General features: G+C 15.1%; 2 protein-coding genes across 2 annotated transcripts, besides 42 other annotated features; one reads left to right on the top strand and one right to left on the bottom strand. All coding sequences in view use genetic code 6, as the record gives it.

The window, feature by feature from the left end:
- Positions 1 to 1,203: 1,203 nt before the first annotated feature.
- Positions 1,204 to 1,237: a microsatellite.
- A 555-nt stretch (positions 1,238 to 1,792) lies between these two features.
- Positions 1,793 to 1,850: a microsatellite.
- Positions 1,851 to 2,281: 431 nt separating this feature from the next.
- Positions 2,282 to 2,337: a microsatellite.
- Positions 2,284 to 2,336: a microsatellite.
- Positions 2,292 to 2,337: a microsatellite.
- A 630-nt stretch (positions 2,338 to 2,967) lies between these two features.
- Positions 2,968 to 3,001: a microsatellite.
- A 12-nt stretch (positions 3,002 to 3,013) lies between these two features.
- Positions 3,014 to 3,060: a microsatellite.
- Positions 3,014 to 3,092: a microsatellite.
- Positions 3,016 to 3,091: a microsatellite.
- Positions 3,093 to 3,341: 249 nt separating the features above from the next.
- Positions 3,342 to 3,386: a microsatellite.
- A 38-nt stretch (positions 3,387 to 3,424) lies between these two features.
- Positions 3,425 to 3,492: a microsatellite.
- Positions 3,493 to 3,587: 95 nt separating this feature from the next.
- Positions 3,588 to 3,655: a microsatellite.
- Positions 3,656 to 3,736: 81 nt separating this feature from the next.
- Positions 3,737 to 3,820: a microsatellite.
- Positions 3,739 to 3,820: a microsatellite.
- Positions 3,821 to 3,970: 150 nt separating this feature from the next.
- Positions 3,971 to 4,018: a microsatellite.
- An 806-nt stretch (positions 4,019 to 4,824) lies between these two features.
- Positions 4,825 to 4,850: a microsatellite.
- Positions 4,851 to 4,887: 37 nt separating this feature from the next.
- Positions 4,888 to 4,914: a microsatellite.
- Positions 4,915 to 4,931: 17 nt separating this feature from the next.
- Positions 4,932 to 4,970: a microsatellite.
- Positions 4,971 to 6,127: 1,157 nt separating this feature from the next.
- Positions 6,128 to 6,187: a microsatellite.
- Positions 6,131 to 6,185: a microsatellite.
- Positions 6,143 to 6,187: a microsatellite.
- A 274-nt stretch (positions 6,188 to 6,461) lies between these two features.
- Positions 6,462 to 6,499: a microsatellite.
- Positions 6,495 to 6,522: a microsatellite.
- A 500-nt stretch (positions 6,523 to 7,022) lies between these two features.
- Positions 7,023 to 7,073: a microsatellite.
- A 109-nt stretch (positions 7,074 to 7,182) lies between these two features.
- Positions 7,183 to 7,224: a microsatellite.
- Positions 7,214 to 7,252: a microsatellite.
- Positions 7,253 to 7,703: 451 nt separating this feature from the next.
- Positions 7,704 to 7,747: a microsatellite.
- Positions 7,748 to 9,843: 2,096 nt separating this feature from the next.
- Positions 9,844 to 9,909: a microsatellite.
- A 188-nt stretch (positions 9,910 to 10,097) lies between these two features.
- On the top strand, positions 10,098 to 10,733 carry IMG5_141230 (hypothetical protein; the record flags this gene model as incomplete). The annotated part of the gene is made up of 1 exon (XM_004031314.1): positions 10,098 to 10,733. One exon carries the CDS (start codon positions 10,098 to 10,100, stop codon positions 10,731 to 10,733), a length of 636 nt encoding a protein of 211 aa, XP_004031362.1.
- Positions 10,734 to 10,756: 23 nt separating this feature from the next.
- Positions 10,757 to 10,795: a microsatellite.
- Positions 10,796 to 10,906: 111 nt separating this feature from the next.
- On the bottom strand, positions 10,907 to 11,557 carry IMG5_141220 (hypothetical protein). The gene has a single exon (XM_004031313.1). It carries the CDS (start codon positions 11,554 to 11,556, stop codon positions 10,933 to 10,935), a length of 624 nt encoding a protein of 207 aa, XP_004031361.1. The 5' UTR covers position 11,557; the 3' UTR covers positions 10,907 to 10,932.
- Positions 11,558 to 11,761: 204 nt separating this feature from the next.
- Positions 11,762 to 11,840: a microsatellite.
- Positions 11,764 to 11,840: a microsatellite.
- Positions 11,766 to 11,840: a microsatellite.
- Positions 11,794 to 11,839: a microsatellite.
- Positions 11,829 to 11,876: a microsatellite.
- A 351-nt stretch (positions 11,877 to 12,227) lies between these two features.
- Positions 12,228 to 12,325: a microsatellite.
- Positions 12,277 to 12,328: a microsatellite.
- Positions 12,329 to 12,621: 293 nt separating this feature from the next.
- Positions 12,622 to 12,700: a microsatellite.
- Positions 12,660 to 12,721: a microsatellite.
- A 230-nt stretch (positions 12,722 to 12,951) lies between these two features.
- Positions 12,952 to 12,986: a microsatellite.
- Positions 12,987 to 13,268: 282 nt separating this feature from the next.
- Positions 13,269 to 13,300: a microsatellite.
- Positions 13,301 to 14,487: 1,187 nt separating this feature from the next.
- Positions 14,488 to 14,513: a microsatellite.
- A 186-nt stretch (positions 14,514 to 14,699) lies between these two features.
- Positions 14,700 to 14,777: a microsatellite.
- Between the last annotated feature and the right edge of the window lie 838 nt (positions 14,778 to 15,615).

Genomic DNA, 15,615 nt, shown 5'->3' with positions numbered 1-15,615 from the left:
TATTTATTAATAAAAAAAAATGGAGGAAATAACATACATTCTATCAGATATTTAAAACCATTAATCTCTAAAATAATTTTCTGTATTTAACATAATCGAAAACTTTGAAAAAGATAAACTTAAATTTATAATTACATTAGAATAATTTTACCTCAAAATACTGAAAAATCTATTAAAAATACCTAAAAGATAATTAATTTTATATGAAGATTTTACTTAATAATTATTCTAAGAGATATATATTTCAAAAGATAAAAATAAATTAACTTAGGAAGACTGTTTTGGCATTTTGGAACATTTTTTTTTATTTTTTAGTAATGGATTGGATTGTATATAGATACAAATTCGAATTTTTTGTGCAAGAGTATTATTAAAACTTATAAATATTATACCTAAAGAGGTTTATTAAGAAATTATTGACGAAAATACCTAAAAAATACTAATTTAAGGCATATTATTGATGATAAATGACTAAGATATTAATATTAGATTGATAGGAACAAAATTTTTAAGTTTTATTTAATTTTTAATAAAAACTGAAAATAAATTTAATGTAGAATTTTTTTTTTTATTTAAAAAACTAAAAACAAAAATATAAAAAGATGAAAATTTTAGAATTAATATGTACAGATAATAACTTATGTATAAGAAAAAATGCATTAATTAATTTAGAATTTAATAAAGGAAATTTAAAAGAAATAGTATATAGGATTAGAGATAAGGAATAGGAAATTCCTTTCATTATTTTTACTAAATTTATTCAAGAAAAAATATATTTAAGTGATTTTTAGACACCTTTAGTATATAAAATACTTTATGATGGATTTAGATTAAGAGGATAGGAAAATAAGGAAGTTTTTTTATAGTTTATAATAAATAATTTTAATAAAGAAATTAATGTTGGGAATAATAAAGGAAGTTAAGAAGAAGGAAAATTATAAGAATTTTTCGAAAATTTATAAATGGAATATTTTTTGTATTTTCCTGAGGTTTATGAGGTTTTAGAGAGTATTTTTTAAAGTTTAATTTAAAAAAAGAGTTTTTTTTTAGAAAATTAAGATTTTTTGTGTGTTTTTTTAAAAAAAATCTTTTAGAAAATTTAAAACGGAAATTTTATACATATATAAAATTATGAAATTTTTTTACTTAAAATTATAATAGAAAAGGATAATAAATAATACTTTAATTAATAAATTAAGTAAGATATATATATATATATATATATATATATATATATTTTTTTTTTTTAAGTTTTATAATAAATGAATATTTTCCTGATGGTAATAAGATTTAATAACTATTATATTATTATTCTGTTGAAAATTTAAATTTTTTAAGACTATTTTTATTTGTTTAGATTTGCTAATATGGAAAAAATTTTGATTATGAAGGTAAAAAAATTGTTTTTGAAGAGTTGATGAGGATTTCGTTTATGGAAAATTTATAATTAGAATTAAAAAGCTTTCCAAAACATTAATATAATGATATTTTTAAGGATTTTTAAACAAATGACTTTATTCTAGAAGCTGAAATAAATGTAAAAATAATAAATAATTGGAATAAAATGATACCTTATATAATACAAAGTATGATAAAATTAATTGGCGAGGATTAATTAGAAATAATTATAGATTAAAAAATGATTAAAATTGAATACATTATAGAAAAATTGATAAAAACATAAATTAATATGGATTATTTAGAAAACGAAAGCATAAATTTTAGAGAAAATTAAAATATTAAATAAATAAAAAAAGAAAATGATGATATACTATAACATATTGAGTAACATTATATATATATATATATATATATATATATATATTTCAATATATATATTTATATTTATAATTTTTTAAATAGAAAAATGCTTTTTTTCATCTATAAATTAGTTTAATTATAAAATTTTAAATAACATGAATAGAAAATATCTTCAATTATAAATAATATAATATTTCCAATATTAAGTTTTTAAAATGTTAATTTATAATACTAATGTTTTAAAATTTTATAATAAATATGTTTAATAAATGATGATTATTGTTAATAAAATATTCATAAATTTATTAATATATTATTATATTATTAATCAAATATATAATTAATAGTATTTTGTTTAAATTCTATTAGTTAGTTTTTAATATTTTCTAATTATGAATAATAAAATATAGAAGAAATTTTATTAAAGTATGCCTTTTCTTCAAATATATATTATAGAAACGAATCAATATATAATATATCTAAATTATTATTGTAAAATAAACTAAATATTTAAAAAGTAAAATAAAAAAATATATAAATAAATATATATATATATATATATATATAAATATATATTTATTTTTATATTTAAGGTTTTAAGCATTATTTATTTTATTTGGTGTGATTAAAATTATTAGAATAAATATATATAAATTTTAAGTTGTTTTTTAGATTAATATATTTTCGAAAACTAATTATAATATGAATAAAGTTTAGAAGTTTTTATTATAATTATAAATGAAATGGATGAAAAGAAATTTTTTTTTAATAAATAAAATGTAACTTTTGATATATAGGATGAATTTTAAATATAAAAAATATTAAATTTTTCAATTAAATTTATTAAAAATATGGAAGTCTAATGCTAGTTTTTTATGTTTTTTATTTTTATGTGCTTTAAGAATAAAAAGAAGATTTTGAATCTTTTTTTAAATGTATATTAAACTTTTTTATTTGAAGTTTTTGAAAATATATAAGTGAAGAAGTATATTTATATGAAAATGTAAAAAAAATAAGGGCAATTTTCTAAATTATAGAACTTATGTAAAAATATTTTAAATGATTTTTCATTTGATGGAATATAAGATGAAAATTTTTAAAATATTGAAAACAAAATTAAAGAAAAAAGCAGTATTGGTAAAAATATATTTAAGTTTTTGAATATGAACGAAATAATTTTTAATTCTAAGAATTAATTATATGAAGAATAATATAAAAAAATAATAAAAAAATATAATAATCTAAAATAAAGTATATATATATATATTTAAAAAATATATATTTTATATAAATATATATAAATATTTTTATATATATATATTTATATATATTTATTTGAATTTTAATTATATTTATATAAATATTAGGTTAGAAAAAGAAAAATATTAAAGTTTATTAAGATTAAGTTGACTTTTAAATAAAAGCAATTTAATAAAATTAATTATTGAAAGAATGCTTAATATCTTCTTGTAATAAAAATAATTAATTCATTTTATAAACATAAGATTATCCTGAATTTAAATTGTTAAATAATGATTAAAACATAATTTAAAATTAATAATTAGAATAAGATGAAAATGTTAACAATTAAAATTTATATAAAAATTAAAAATCTATTTAAAAATCAAATTCAGATAATTCAAATTAAAAAGAAAATTCAAATTAAATTTAAAAATCTGCCTAAAGATAAAAATCTGCTCAAATTTCAAATTCTACCTTAATATAAAAATCACATCTTCTGTTGATATCAGAATTTAAATAAAAATCTAATATTAATTAAGAGTTTTCTTCCAAATAAGAGAAGAAATATAATAATAAATAGAAAAAAATTAAAAATTAAAAATAAAATTTAAACTAAAAATTAGAATAAAACAATAATTAAAATTTAAATTAATCTAATCTAATATAAATATCTAATAAAAGTTAAACATCTGGTTAAAGTAAAAATTCTTTTTATATATTATAAAAATAAATTTAAAAAAATAATTAAGAAAATGATAATAATAAATATGAAAAAGAAAATAAAAAATAATAAAAATAATAATAAAAAATTAATAAATACAAGAAGTTTATCTTAAAAACTATAAAAAAATCCTCAAAAAAAAAAATGAAATGAATTTTATTCTTATTATAAAAATCAACAATTTTTAGATACATTTTTAAATATATTATATTCTTTAAAGAAAATATAAACAGATTTTTTTTTTAAATATATATATATATATATATATATATATATATATATATATATATATATTTCATTTTTTTTTTTTAGATCATAATTTTTCCTATATGTTATTATATTACTGATATAAAATTCTATTATTTTTTTTAATATTTTTTTTTATTTATATATTATGTTTTTCATTTAAAAATTTAATAAAATATATTAAAAAAATGAATCGAAAAGATTTTAATAATTTAATCTAAAAAATTGATTAATAAATAAAAATAAGTAAAGAAAATTGCTATGTATTAATAAAAACAATAAATAAGCCTAAAATAATGATATAAAAGAAATTTTTTAAAACATAAAATATTTAACAAGAATAAAAAGCAGAAAAAACTTATTTAAAATAAATAACAGAAACTAGTGAAGAATAAGATTCTTTATATTCCATAAAAACTATGAATTTAGAGAAAAATTAACAATTAGATAATAATAAATAAAAAGAATTATAAAAAATGAATTATTAACATATAAAATCTTAATCTTATACATCAGATAAAGAGTTTTTTAATATTTATGATACAAAAAAAAAATTCAGTTTAATAAATGTTTATTAATAAAAGTAAAAAAATATGAAAATTATTTATTATAATTTTATTTTATTTATTTTTTTTAAAAAAAAATAAAATAAAAAAGTTAAATTTATTAAAAATCATTGAATGCAAATAAAATTTAAATTGATCTTACAAAGTAATTTTTTTTTTATTTATATATAAATATATATTATGAAAAAAATAAAAAAAAGTATTAAAAAAGAAAAGCTTATATTAACTTTAAAAAAAAAAAAAAAATCTTGAAAAAAAATAAAAAAAAAAGACGGAATTTTGTATTAAATTTATATATATATTTATATATATATAAAAATAATCTTTTGATTATTATTTTTATATAATAAATTTTTTTTTTTTTTTTTTTTTTTTTTTGTAAAAAAATAAAAATTTTATATCTTAATTTATTATTATTATATCATTATTTTTATAAAAAATATTCTTCATTAAGATAAATCTTTTAATTTTGGTAAAATTATAGGATACATTTAATGCATAAAAGCAGAAACCCACATAATCCACATACAAATGGCTGCAAAAAATACTGAAAAAATCGAAATACTTTTTTTTTTTTTTTAAACAAAAAAATAAATAAATAATATTTATTTTTTACCATCTATTTGCTCCTACACATGATTTATCTTTTGTTCTTATTCCAGTATAAACTGCGAATACTATACTTAAAACTATAGCTGTTATTATAAATACTATTGTTCCATTAAGAATGTCTTTATTTATCATTTATATATGCTTTTTTATTTTCTAATTTTTTTTTTTATTATTATTATTATTTTTTTGTATATATATGTATATTTTATAAGTTGAAAAATATATAAATATATATACTTTTTTAAAAAAAAAATATATTAAAAAAAAAATTTCTCATATTTTTTAAGAATTATTTATATTTTCAAGTTATATATAAAACTCTTCCTAATCACTTATTACATCAGATATATATTAAATTGATTATTATTGATTTTAATATTCATTCTTTATTAGTATACTATCGAAATTTATATTTAAACTATTATTATTTGTTTCTATGAATTTATTAAATTATAATTCGTTTATGTCCTATATTGATATATTGTTATTATTTTTTTATTATTTTTCATTATTTAATGATTTTAGAAAGTTTATATTATCTGTAGAAAATTCATAGTTTTCTTAATTTTTATCTTTAGAATAAATTTAAATTAAATTCAAAAGCTTTTCGTTTTAATTTTTAAGATTTTCATTTTCACATTTAAGTTTAATTTTTTAATCAACATAGTAATTTTAAATTTATTATTTTTCAATATTCTAATAAAAAAAAAAAAAATAATATATATATAATTATATATACATTTTAACATTAATATATTATTTATTTTCGATAGCAGATATAGACCTTTATTTTTATTAGTTATTTATAAGTTATAAATCTGTTAATTATATAAATATTTATTCGTAATTTTAATTCTATATTTGTATTTGTTGCTCTAATTATATGATTTAATTTTATAGATTAGTCTTATTTATTTTATTATCTTAAATTTCAATATTTAAATTATCCATTTCATACTATGTAAATATATAAATAAAAATTTATATATATACGTATATATTTATATATATATATATTTATTTATTTATATATATATTTTTTTTATTTTTTCATATATATACTTTTAATTCTTATTTTATTTTTAGTATTTTTTATTATGTAACTTTTTTTAATTTTCAAATTATAATTATAATTAAATTTTTATTTTCTAAATTATTTATTTCATTTGTTTGTAAATTTATTTTATCTAAATAATTTTTATTTTATTTTTTAAATCTTATATTAAAGATTGATATTCATATATTTTATTTTCTTATTAAGAATTACTTTATGTTTAATTTTTTTTTTTTAATTTTAATTCATTTATTTAAATTTATAAAATTTCATTTTTTCTTATAAATTTTTATTTTTCTTCATTTTTTTCTTCATTTTTTATGTATCTTTCTATTTTTGATTATAAATTAGTAATGTTGTTTTCAATTTTTTAATTTATTATTTCTAGATCCAAATATTTTTGATTTTTTAATTATTATTAAATATCATTTTAATTTATTTAATATTAAAGTTATTTAATTAAAGCATTCAGATTATTATTTTCTTTAGAATTTTTTCAATTAATATTTAATATTAATTATTAATTTCTTACAATTATTAAATTGTTTCTAAATCTTCATTTTTTTATTTAAGTTTATTAAATTATTAAGTATTTATATTTTCACTTTTTAAACATTTAATTATTATAAATTAATAAATATTATAATATTTACATTTATTTTTATTTATCGATTAATTTTTATATTTAAGAATCTTTTTCATTTATTATTCTTTATAGTTTTTCACATTCACTTAATAATTTTTATTCAATTTCTGTTTTTTCAAATATTTACAAAAGTTAATTATTTAATTATTATTTATTGCTTAAATAAAATAAAAGTATATAAATATATATATATATATATATATATATATATATATATATTTATATTTTTATATTTAAAGGCATATTTACATTTTATATTTATATATTTATTTACCATATTTACATGATTTCTTCTTTTTCTTCATTTAATGTTTTTATATTATCTTTATATTGTTAATTTTCTTATAATAAATTTTAATTATAATTTTCTAATTATTTGATTTGTTTCTCAATTTATTTTATTTATGATAAGTCTTATACATTTATACTTTTATTTAAATTAGCCGAATGTAAATTTTAGTTACTATTTATTTTTAATAATTGATTTTTTTCATTATTTTTAGTTTTTTAATAAGACATTAACTACTTGCAATTATTATTTTTGTAGTATTCAAAATGAATAATTTTCAAATATTTAATTATTTGAATGCTTTTCTGAATGTTAACTATATATAGGGCATATATTTTAAAAACTAGAAGATTATAATGGGCTATTCCTTATTGTATTATTTTAGTTTAATATATCTATATTTATTGAAGAAATTTATTTTTTCATATTTTTTGTTTGTTTTAAACGTATTAATTATAAATTTTAATTATTTTCTTAATTATATCAACAAAAAATAACAAAAAAAATAAATAAAAATTATAAAAGATATATGAATAAAAATATTAAAAAAAACACAAAAAAAATTAATATATATTTATATATAAATATATATATATATATATATATATATTTTTGTGTATTATTTTTATATAATTTTAGTTCATTATATATCTATTTATTGATTGTTTTTAGAAGGAATTTAAAAAATATAATTTAATTATTCATAATTTAATAAGTATTTATCATTTTTTGCATTAAAAAAGCACATATCTAGGAAATTCTTAAATACAGTCTAATTTTCGTTTAATTATTCATCAAAACTTTTCGGCGTATACTAAGTTATTAATGAAGAATCATTTTAGTTTAGTGTATTTTCATTCATTTTTTGTATCTATTTTTTGCTGATTTTTTTTCTTTCTTAATAAGTCATTCCTTTTAAAAAATTAATTATATGAATTATTAGAATTCTTGATATAGGATATATGAAAAAAATGCATAAAAAAATCAAAAAAGCACATAATAAATCGAATTTCAAGTTTTTGTAAAAATTCATAAAATAAAAAATACTTAAAACTATTCCTGAGTTTATATTCGAAAAAATTAGGAAAATCAAAAATAAAAAAATTCCGCAATTTCTTTTTATTTTTTTTTTTTTAATATTTATATATATATATTTTTACTTTGATCCTACGCAATTCCCTATAAAAGGGCAATGATGATCTTATACAGATATACATATATTACAATATTCACAATGTTTAGATCTTTCAGGCCTTATAATACAACATTCTACACATATATTATCTATTTATGTATATTCGAGTAGTTTATAAAGCCTTATTGTATACTATTGGTCTGTATTATACTATGGATATATTAGTTTTCCTGGATTTTTGAATGAGCATAAGAAATAGGTGGTAAATGTGATAAAAAAATCGATCCAGAATAGTATTTATAAGATTTTAGAGTAGAAAAAAAAGAATAAAATAATAAAAAAAGTTATAAAAAAAGTCAGAATAAAAAAGATAGCAATATAAGCGAAAAAAGTAGATTTTTTTAAAATCAAAAATTTAATTATTTCGAAAAAAAAATGGAAAAAAACAATTATTTTCCTATAAAATATATTCCAAATTTAATTTTTTTTAGTCTTTTGCAATTTCTAAAGCAGTTTTTCCTTAGAAATTTTTAAGTCTCTTATTAACACCTTTTTATACTAAAAATCTCACTAATTTATAATTATTAGAAAAAACAGATAAATGTAAAGGCGTGTATTATTAATTATCCTCTTATTATATATTAAAGTTTTATTTTAATAAGTATTTAACGATTTCTAAATTACCCTCAAAACAAGCTATATGTAAAGCATTTGATTAAGTAATTGTTTCTTCTTATATATTAGCACCAAGGATTTATATATAGATCTTATTTTTTTTAAATATAAAAAAAGGTTTTTTAATATACTTATTTTATAAAATAAATTAAGATTTTTTAAAAATATATATATATATAAATTTATTATTTATAATATATTTATATTTATATATATTTATTTTTAAATGTAAATTTTTATTATCTTTACAAGAAGTTTTAAACAGTTTCCTTTAGCAGCTTAATGTATTATAGATTCACCTTTTTTTTTTTTTTTTTTTTTTTATTATTATGTATACCTAAAGATGTTTTATGTTAAAAATTAGCTCCTTCTTTAATTAGTTTATATGTCATATACTTTTTTTTTTTTTTTTATTTCATTTTTTTTTTTTTACTTCTAATTCATAAAAAACACTATAATGTAGTGCAGTATATTCTTATTTGTCTTATTAATTTATGTAATTTTTATATTATTCGAAAGTTTTTAATCCTTTTTATATTAAATTTTGCCAATATTGAATGATTTTATCAAAAAATATCGTATTTCCTTCCCTACAGGAAATTATTAAAACTAAAATAAATATGTAGTTTTTATATATATTTGTTATATATAGAAAAATGTAATTTTTTTTTTAAAATAAAAATACTATTATTTTGCATTTAAAAAAGATCTATATATTATTCTTAATTTAAAATTTCTATTATTAATTGATATTATTAATTTTCTATTAAAAGATCTAATTTTTCAGCCATTTTTTTTTTATAAAAATAAAAATAATTTTTATTTGGCTTTTTTAAGATTTTTTTTTTTTTTATCAAAAAGAAATAAAAAAATAATATTATAAAAATTTTTATTATTATATATAAATATATTAAAATTATATATATATATATATATATATATATATATATATATTATATATAATAAGATTTTTAAAATCAATAATCATATATATTTATTTTTATTGAAATATTCTATATTTTTATAAAGTATATTTTCTATTTATTTAATTTTTTTTGATTTTTTCTATTTTATATTTACTTTTTTATCTTTTTTTTTATTTTTTTCATTTATTTTCTTTAAATATTTTTTTATTAAATTTTAATTAAATATGTAATAATAAAATTATTAAAAATCAGCCTTAATAATAGTTGATATTTAAAATGATTTTTGCGAAGGAGGATCTCTATAAGTGAGAAACTCTTAAAAAGTAATATAATAAATCAATAAATTACGTTTAAAAAATCATTTTTATGATTATGTTTTTATCACAAAAGACTTTCATCCTTAAAACCATATAAGTTTTGCCTCAAATCATCCTGGAAAATCTCCATTTACTATCATATAATTATAAAATGGGAAATACTAAGAACTTTGGCCTGATCATTGTGTGTAAAATACTAAAGGAAGTGAACTACATTAGGATCTTAAAGTAGAAGAAAACGATATTATTATTAATAAAGGTATGCATAGTAATATTGATTCATATAGTGGATTCGGTTCTGAGGGTGATCGCACTATATTATTAGAAAAATTATAATAGTTCGGCATAAATAAAATTTATATATGTGGATTAGCATTTGATTTTTGTGTAGGACAAACAGTTATTGATGCCGCAAAAAACGGGTTTGAGGTTTTTGTATTAAAAGATGCCACAGAGATTATTTCAGAATATCGAGAAAAATAAATTAATGAGGAATTTGCTAAATTTTAAAATATTTAAATTATATAATGCGATAAATTATGATTTTTAATATAAAAATAATTTATATATATATTTATTTATTAAAAATATAAATTTATTATTAATTTAAAAGATAAATATATAACTTTTTTTTTTTTTTTTATTAATAAAAACACTTTTTTTTTTTTTTTTTTATTAATTAAAATTAGTAAAAAATGAAACTAATAAATAAATAAATAAAAATATATGTATGTATATAAATTCAGTCTTATTTTTTCGTAAACATACTTCTTAATAAATCCCCTACTCTCATAATCAATAATATAATATCCATATATACCAAAACCGACCCTGAAGCCCATTCTTCTTTATTAAAATCAATTTGTGGTCCTGTTACATTACTCTAAGTATCAAAAATAAGATAAAAGGCAAAAACAAATCCTAAAAAAGATACTAAGATCATTTAAATAAAAGAAATATTCGATAATAATGTAAAAATATGAAAAACAATTAATTATGTCCCAAAAAGAAAAAGAGTGGAGCCTTAATAAGTTAATTCATATCTAACAGTTAGTGTATATAATAATTAACTGATAACTAAACCTGTGAATAAAATAAATGACATAACACCTAAGATAGTTTTCCCTATAGAAAGTATGTAAATTAGAGTCATACCGAAAGATACAGTCCATAAAAACATACATATATAGTTTATAGGTTTTGTTTATATTCTAGACCTAAAAAATAATCCGAAAAAGCATATTAATATAGTAAAAGTCATTGATATCCATAAATATATGTAGTTATTAGCCAAATGGGACTCTAAGTCTTTATTTTTATGTATGAGAAAAGCTAAAATACTTATAATTGATAATTATATGGACATTATAAAATATAATCTCCGTAAATATAATATTCTGGGGTTTGTTGTCAATTATGAATGGTCAGCGTCGGCTCCTTCAGGGTTTTGGGAAAGGATTTTTATTGGAGATATATTACCGTATATGTAAGGGATATTTTAAGAGGGTTGGCTTTATTAATAGGAGGGTGGTTATTGTTCATTATTAAATTCTTAGTACATATTATCTATATATTTATTTTTTATTTATTATTGTTATTTGATATTTTTTATTTATTTATTTTTTAATTTTTTTTTTTTATATTTTTTATATAAATATATGTATATATTTGTTTATTATTATATGTTATTGTTTTTTTAAAAAAATGTGCTTTTTTATATTTCTCAAACGTATTAATTCAAAAAATTATTGTATTGAACTAAAAATTAGCTTTCTTTTTATTATTTATCTGATGGTTCTCTATTATATTGATTTAAAGAATTATCATTTAAATAATTGTAATCTTATTTGCTTTTATTATTTACAAGAGAGTTTATTTTACTTTTTTATATATTTTTATGATTTAAAAATTAAAATTATACTTTAAGTGATTTATTTTTTAATCGATATTTTCATGTTTTTATTTTAAAATATTACTAACGTTATTAAGGAATTTTTTTCTATTTTTAAATATAATTAATAATATGTAGAATAAAAGATATAAATAAATATAAATATATAGATATAAATATAAATATATATGTATATATATATATATATATATATATATTTACATAATTATATTTATTTATATATTTAATTACTTTTCATTATTATTAATATTTTAACTGTATTCTTCTTATAGTGTATTTAAATCATTTTAAATATTATTTTTTTCTTTTAATAATTTTTATTGTTCAAATTAAACTTTAATTTACATTTCTTAAAATGTCATTTGCAATTCTTTATTATCGTTAAATTAAATTTATGATTAATAATCAGAATATTATTCACTACATATATTAAAATTATTATTTTCTTTCATTATTTATTCATATTCTACATTTAACTCTTCTTCATTTAATTAATCTATTTAAAGTTTATACTAATTTATAATTTTTTCTTTATTATGAATTTCTTCTATTAATAATTTTTCTTTTTCTGTAAATTCTCTTATTAATTATTTTTCTTGTAAATCCTTCTTTTTTTATTCTATATTTTCTTTTAAAGATTTTAATGAATCTTTTTATATTTCGTTTTCATTTTTTAATTTTTCACATTCATTTAACTATTTTAGATTATTATAATCAAAAATATATTTTTTGTTTTTTTTATTTACTAAAGATTAATATTAAACTTAAAGTTTTTAAATCGTTTCTGTAGAAGTTTTTTCTTTTTCAAGTTTAATTAATTATTCAGAATTAAACAAATCTCTTATTTTCTATATTTAAAATATTGTATATATAAAAAATATTGTTTTACTTTTTCTTCATTTTAACTTTATTTTTCAAAAATTATTTTGTAATTTAAATATTCTTCTAAAGCTTTTTATTCAATTTTTATTTTTCTAATAAAAACTCTTATTCTTTTTAATCTTTTTCGTTTTCCATTAACTTTATAATTCTTAAATTTCCATATCTAATTTATTTTGAAATTCTTATTTTTATAAATTTTCATATTCCTATTATTTTTCTAAATATTGTAATTTTTCAAGTTCATATTTGACTTATAATTCATTTTCTAAATTCTATAAAAATAAATATATATATATATATATATATATATATATATTTATTAAACTTTCAATTTTTATTCCATTTCATTTTCTAATTCTTTTCTGTATTCATTCTCGTCAAATTCTTAGTATTTTTTTATTCATTTTATAAATATTAATATAATTCTTCCATTCTTTATTAATGCTTTTAATTTTCTTAATCTTTAAAATTCCTTAATTATTCATCAAATTAATTTTAAGTTAATTATTTTTCTTTTTAAAATTTTTCTTCTTATTCTTATAAAAATTTTGTTTTCATTTTTTCTAGTTCTTCTTCCTCATTATAATCATTTTTTTCTAATTCAATTTTTAATTTTTCTTCTTCCATTTCTAATAATTATATTTTTTTTTCATAGTCATTTTTTATTTCTTCTTTCTTTTATTCTTATATATCTTCATATTATTCTTATATTTGTTATTTCATATTTTATAATCTTTTATAAAATTATCTAAATATATATATATATTACATATATAAATAAAACTTTTTTTCATATTCCTTTTTTTCTAGTTCAATTTTTGCTTTATTTGATTTTTTAAGTTCTTCTTTAATTTATTTTTCATAATTTTCTAATTATTCCTTAAATTCTTCATTTGATTAATTATTTAATTCTTCTATTTTCTTTTTTAATTCATCTTCTTCTTCTTCTTTTTATTATTCGAATTCTTATTTTACTAATTCTAATTTTTATTTTAATTAATCTTCTAAAGTTTTGAATTTTTTCTCATAAATTAAATCTACTTCTTATTTTCTTTCCTAAAGCTTTTTTTTCTATTAATTTCTATATTCATTGATTTTTTTTTCCTAAGTCTATTTAATTAAAGGATCATTTTTTTTAGAAAATAAGTCATTTTTAGGTAAAATAGTAGGAAGTCCTTTATTTTTTTGACTCGCCCCAAATTATTATTATTATGATTATTATTCATATTACTAATTAAACATTCCAGTATTCTTTTATTTGATTTATTCATAATTTTTCTCTTTAGCTTTATAATACATTTCTTAATAATAAGAATCACAAGGATGTTCCCATTAAGTCTCATGTGTTGTCAAATTTATATAAAAAATCTCCCCTGTAGGATGCTAACAAGGTTTCCAAGAATCTGGTAAAGGTGCTTTTAGACCTTCTTTTGCAATATAAAACAAATCTCTATCTTCAATTAAATCCATACCAAGAAATTTAGCATATTCAATTATTTCTAATTTTTTTTTTTTTTTTTTTTTTTTTTATTAAATAACCTTCGCTTGTTGGTTAGTAATTCTCGTCGATTTCTTCTTCTAAAATCATCGAATCAGTTATTTCGTCTGGGTTTATAATAGGAGGTTAGTTTTAATAACCGGAAAATTAATGTAAATTTTATTATTAAGGTTTATATTTATACATTTTTTATATTTAAATAAATTTGTAATTTAAAATATATATATATATATATATATATATATGTATATATATGTATATATATGTATATATATGTATATATATGTATATATATTCCAAATTTATATATATTTATAAATAAATATTTGATTTATTAGGTCCTCAATCTTCTAAATCAAATCCTAATTTCGAATTTTTAGTTTTGCCCCAATTAAAAATATCTATTTTATATAAGTATCCTCCAAAATCAAACTAACCAAATAAAGAAGTAAAGATAATAAATAAAATTGTATAAAAAACATAATTATGAGCATATTTTCTCAAGTTTGTTTTGGGCTATTTTTGGTTTTTAATACCTCTAAGAAAGTCTATAATTTTACAGAAAAAATAGAGAAAATAGAACAAAAAAAAGACTCATATGAGGCTATTTATATATCCCAATTTTAATAAAAGTCATCTTTTTGTAATTTTTTTGAGATAAAATTTGGTTAAAAAGAGAATTATTTTTAAGCTTTTTCCTCTAAAAATTATTATTATTAGAAATTTGGTTATTATTAGATGAAATTTTATTCAAAAGACTCTAAAAAAAGCAGATTTTTTTAAAATTTTCATATAAAATGTTATCTTTTTTTATATTTTTTTAAGTCGAGTTTATAAAATTCGCACGTATTTATTTTATTGCTTGAAAAACTTCATTTGGCTTAAAAATAATATAATAATCTTCAAAATTCTCATTTATTCCATATTATTAATTTATACTTTTTATCTTTTTTAACTCTTGGCTTCTTAGAAGTTATGCGACGTTATTTTTAGAGAAAATGTCAATTAGTAAATTAAATTAGTATATATCCTAAATTTTAACCTCCTTAAGTAGTTAAAAGGCGACTAAAAGTTTGTTTATTAATACTGTTGATGAAGAAAGGAAAATTTGTTGACGTGTTTAGGTCAATTCT

Source organism: Ichthyophthirius multifiliis (genome assembly GCF_000220395.1).
Source record: "Ichthyophthirius multifiliis unplaced genomic scaffold scaff_1120509251097, whole genome shotgun sequence".
NCBI lineage: Eukaryota > Ciliophora > Oligohymenophorea > Hymenostomatida > Ichthyophthirius > Ichthyophthirius multifiliis.
The sequence above is the reverse complement of the archived record's forward strand: the minus strand, read 5'-3'. Positions and strand labels throughout refer to the sequence as shown.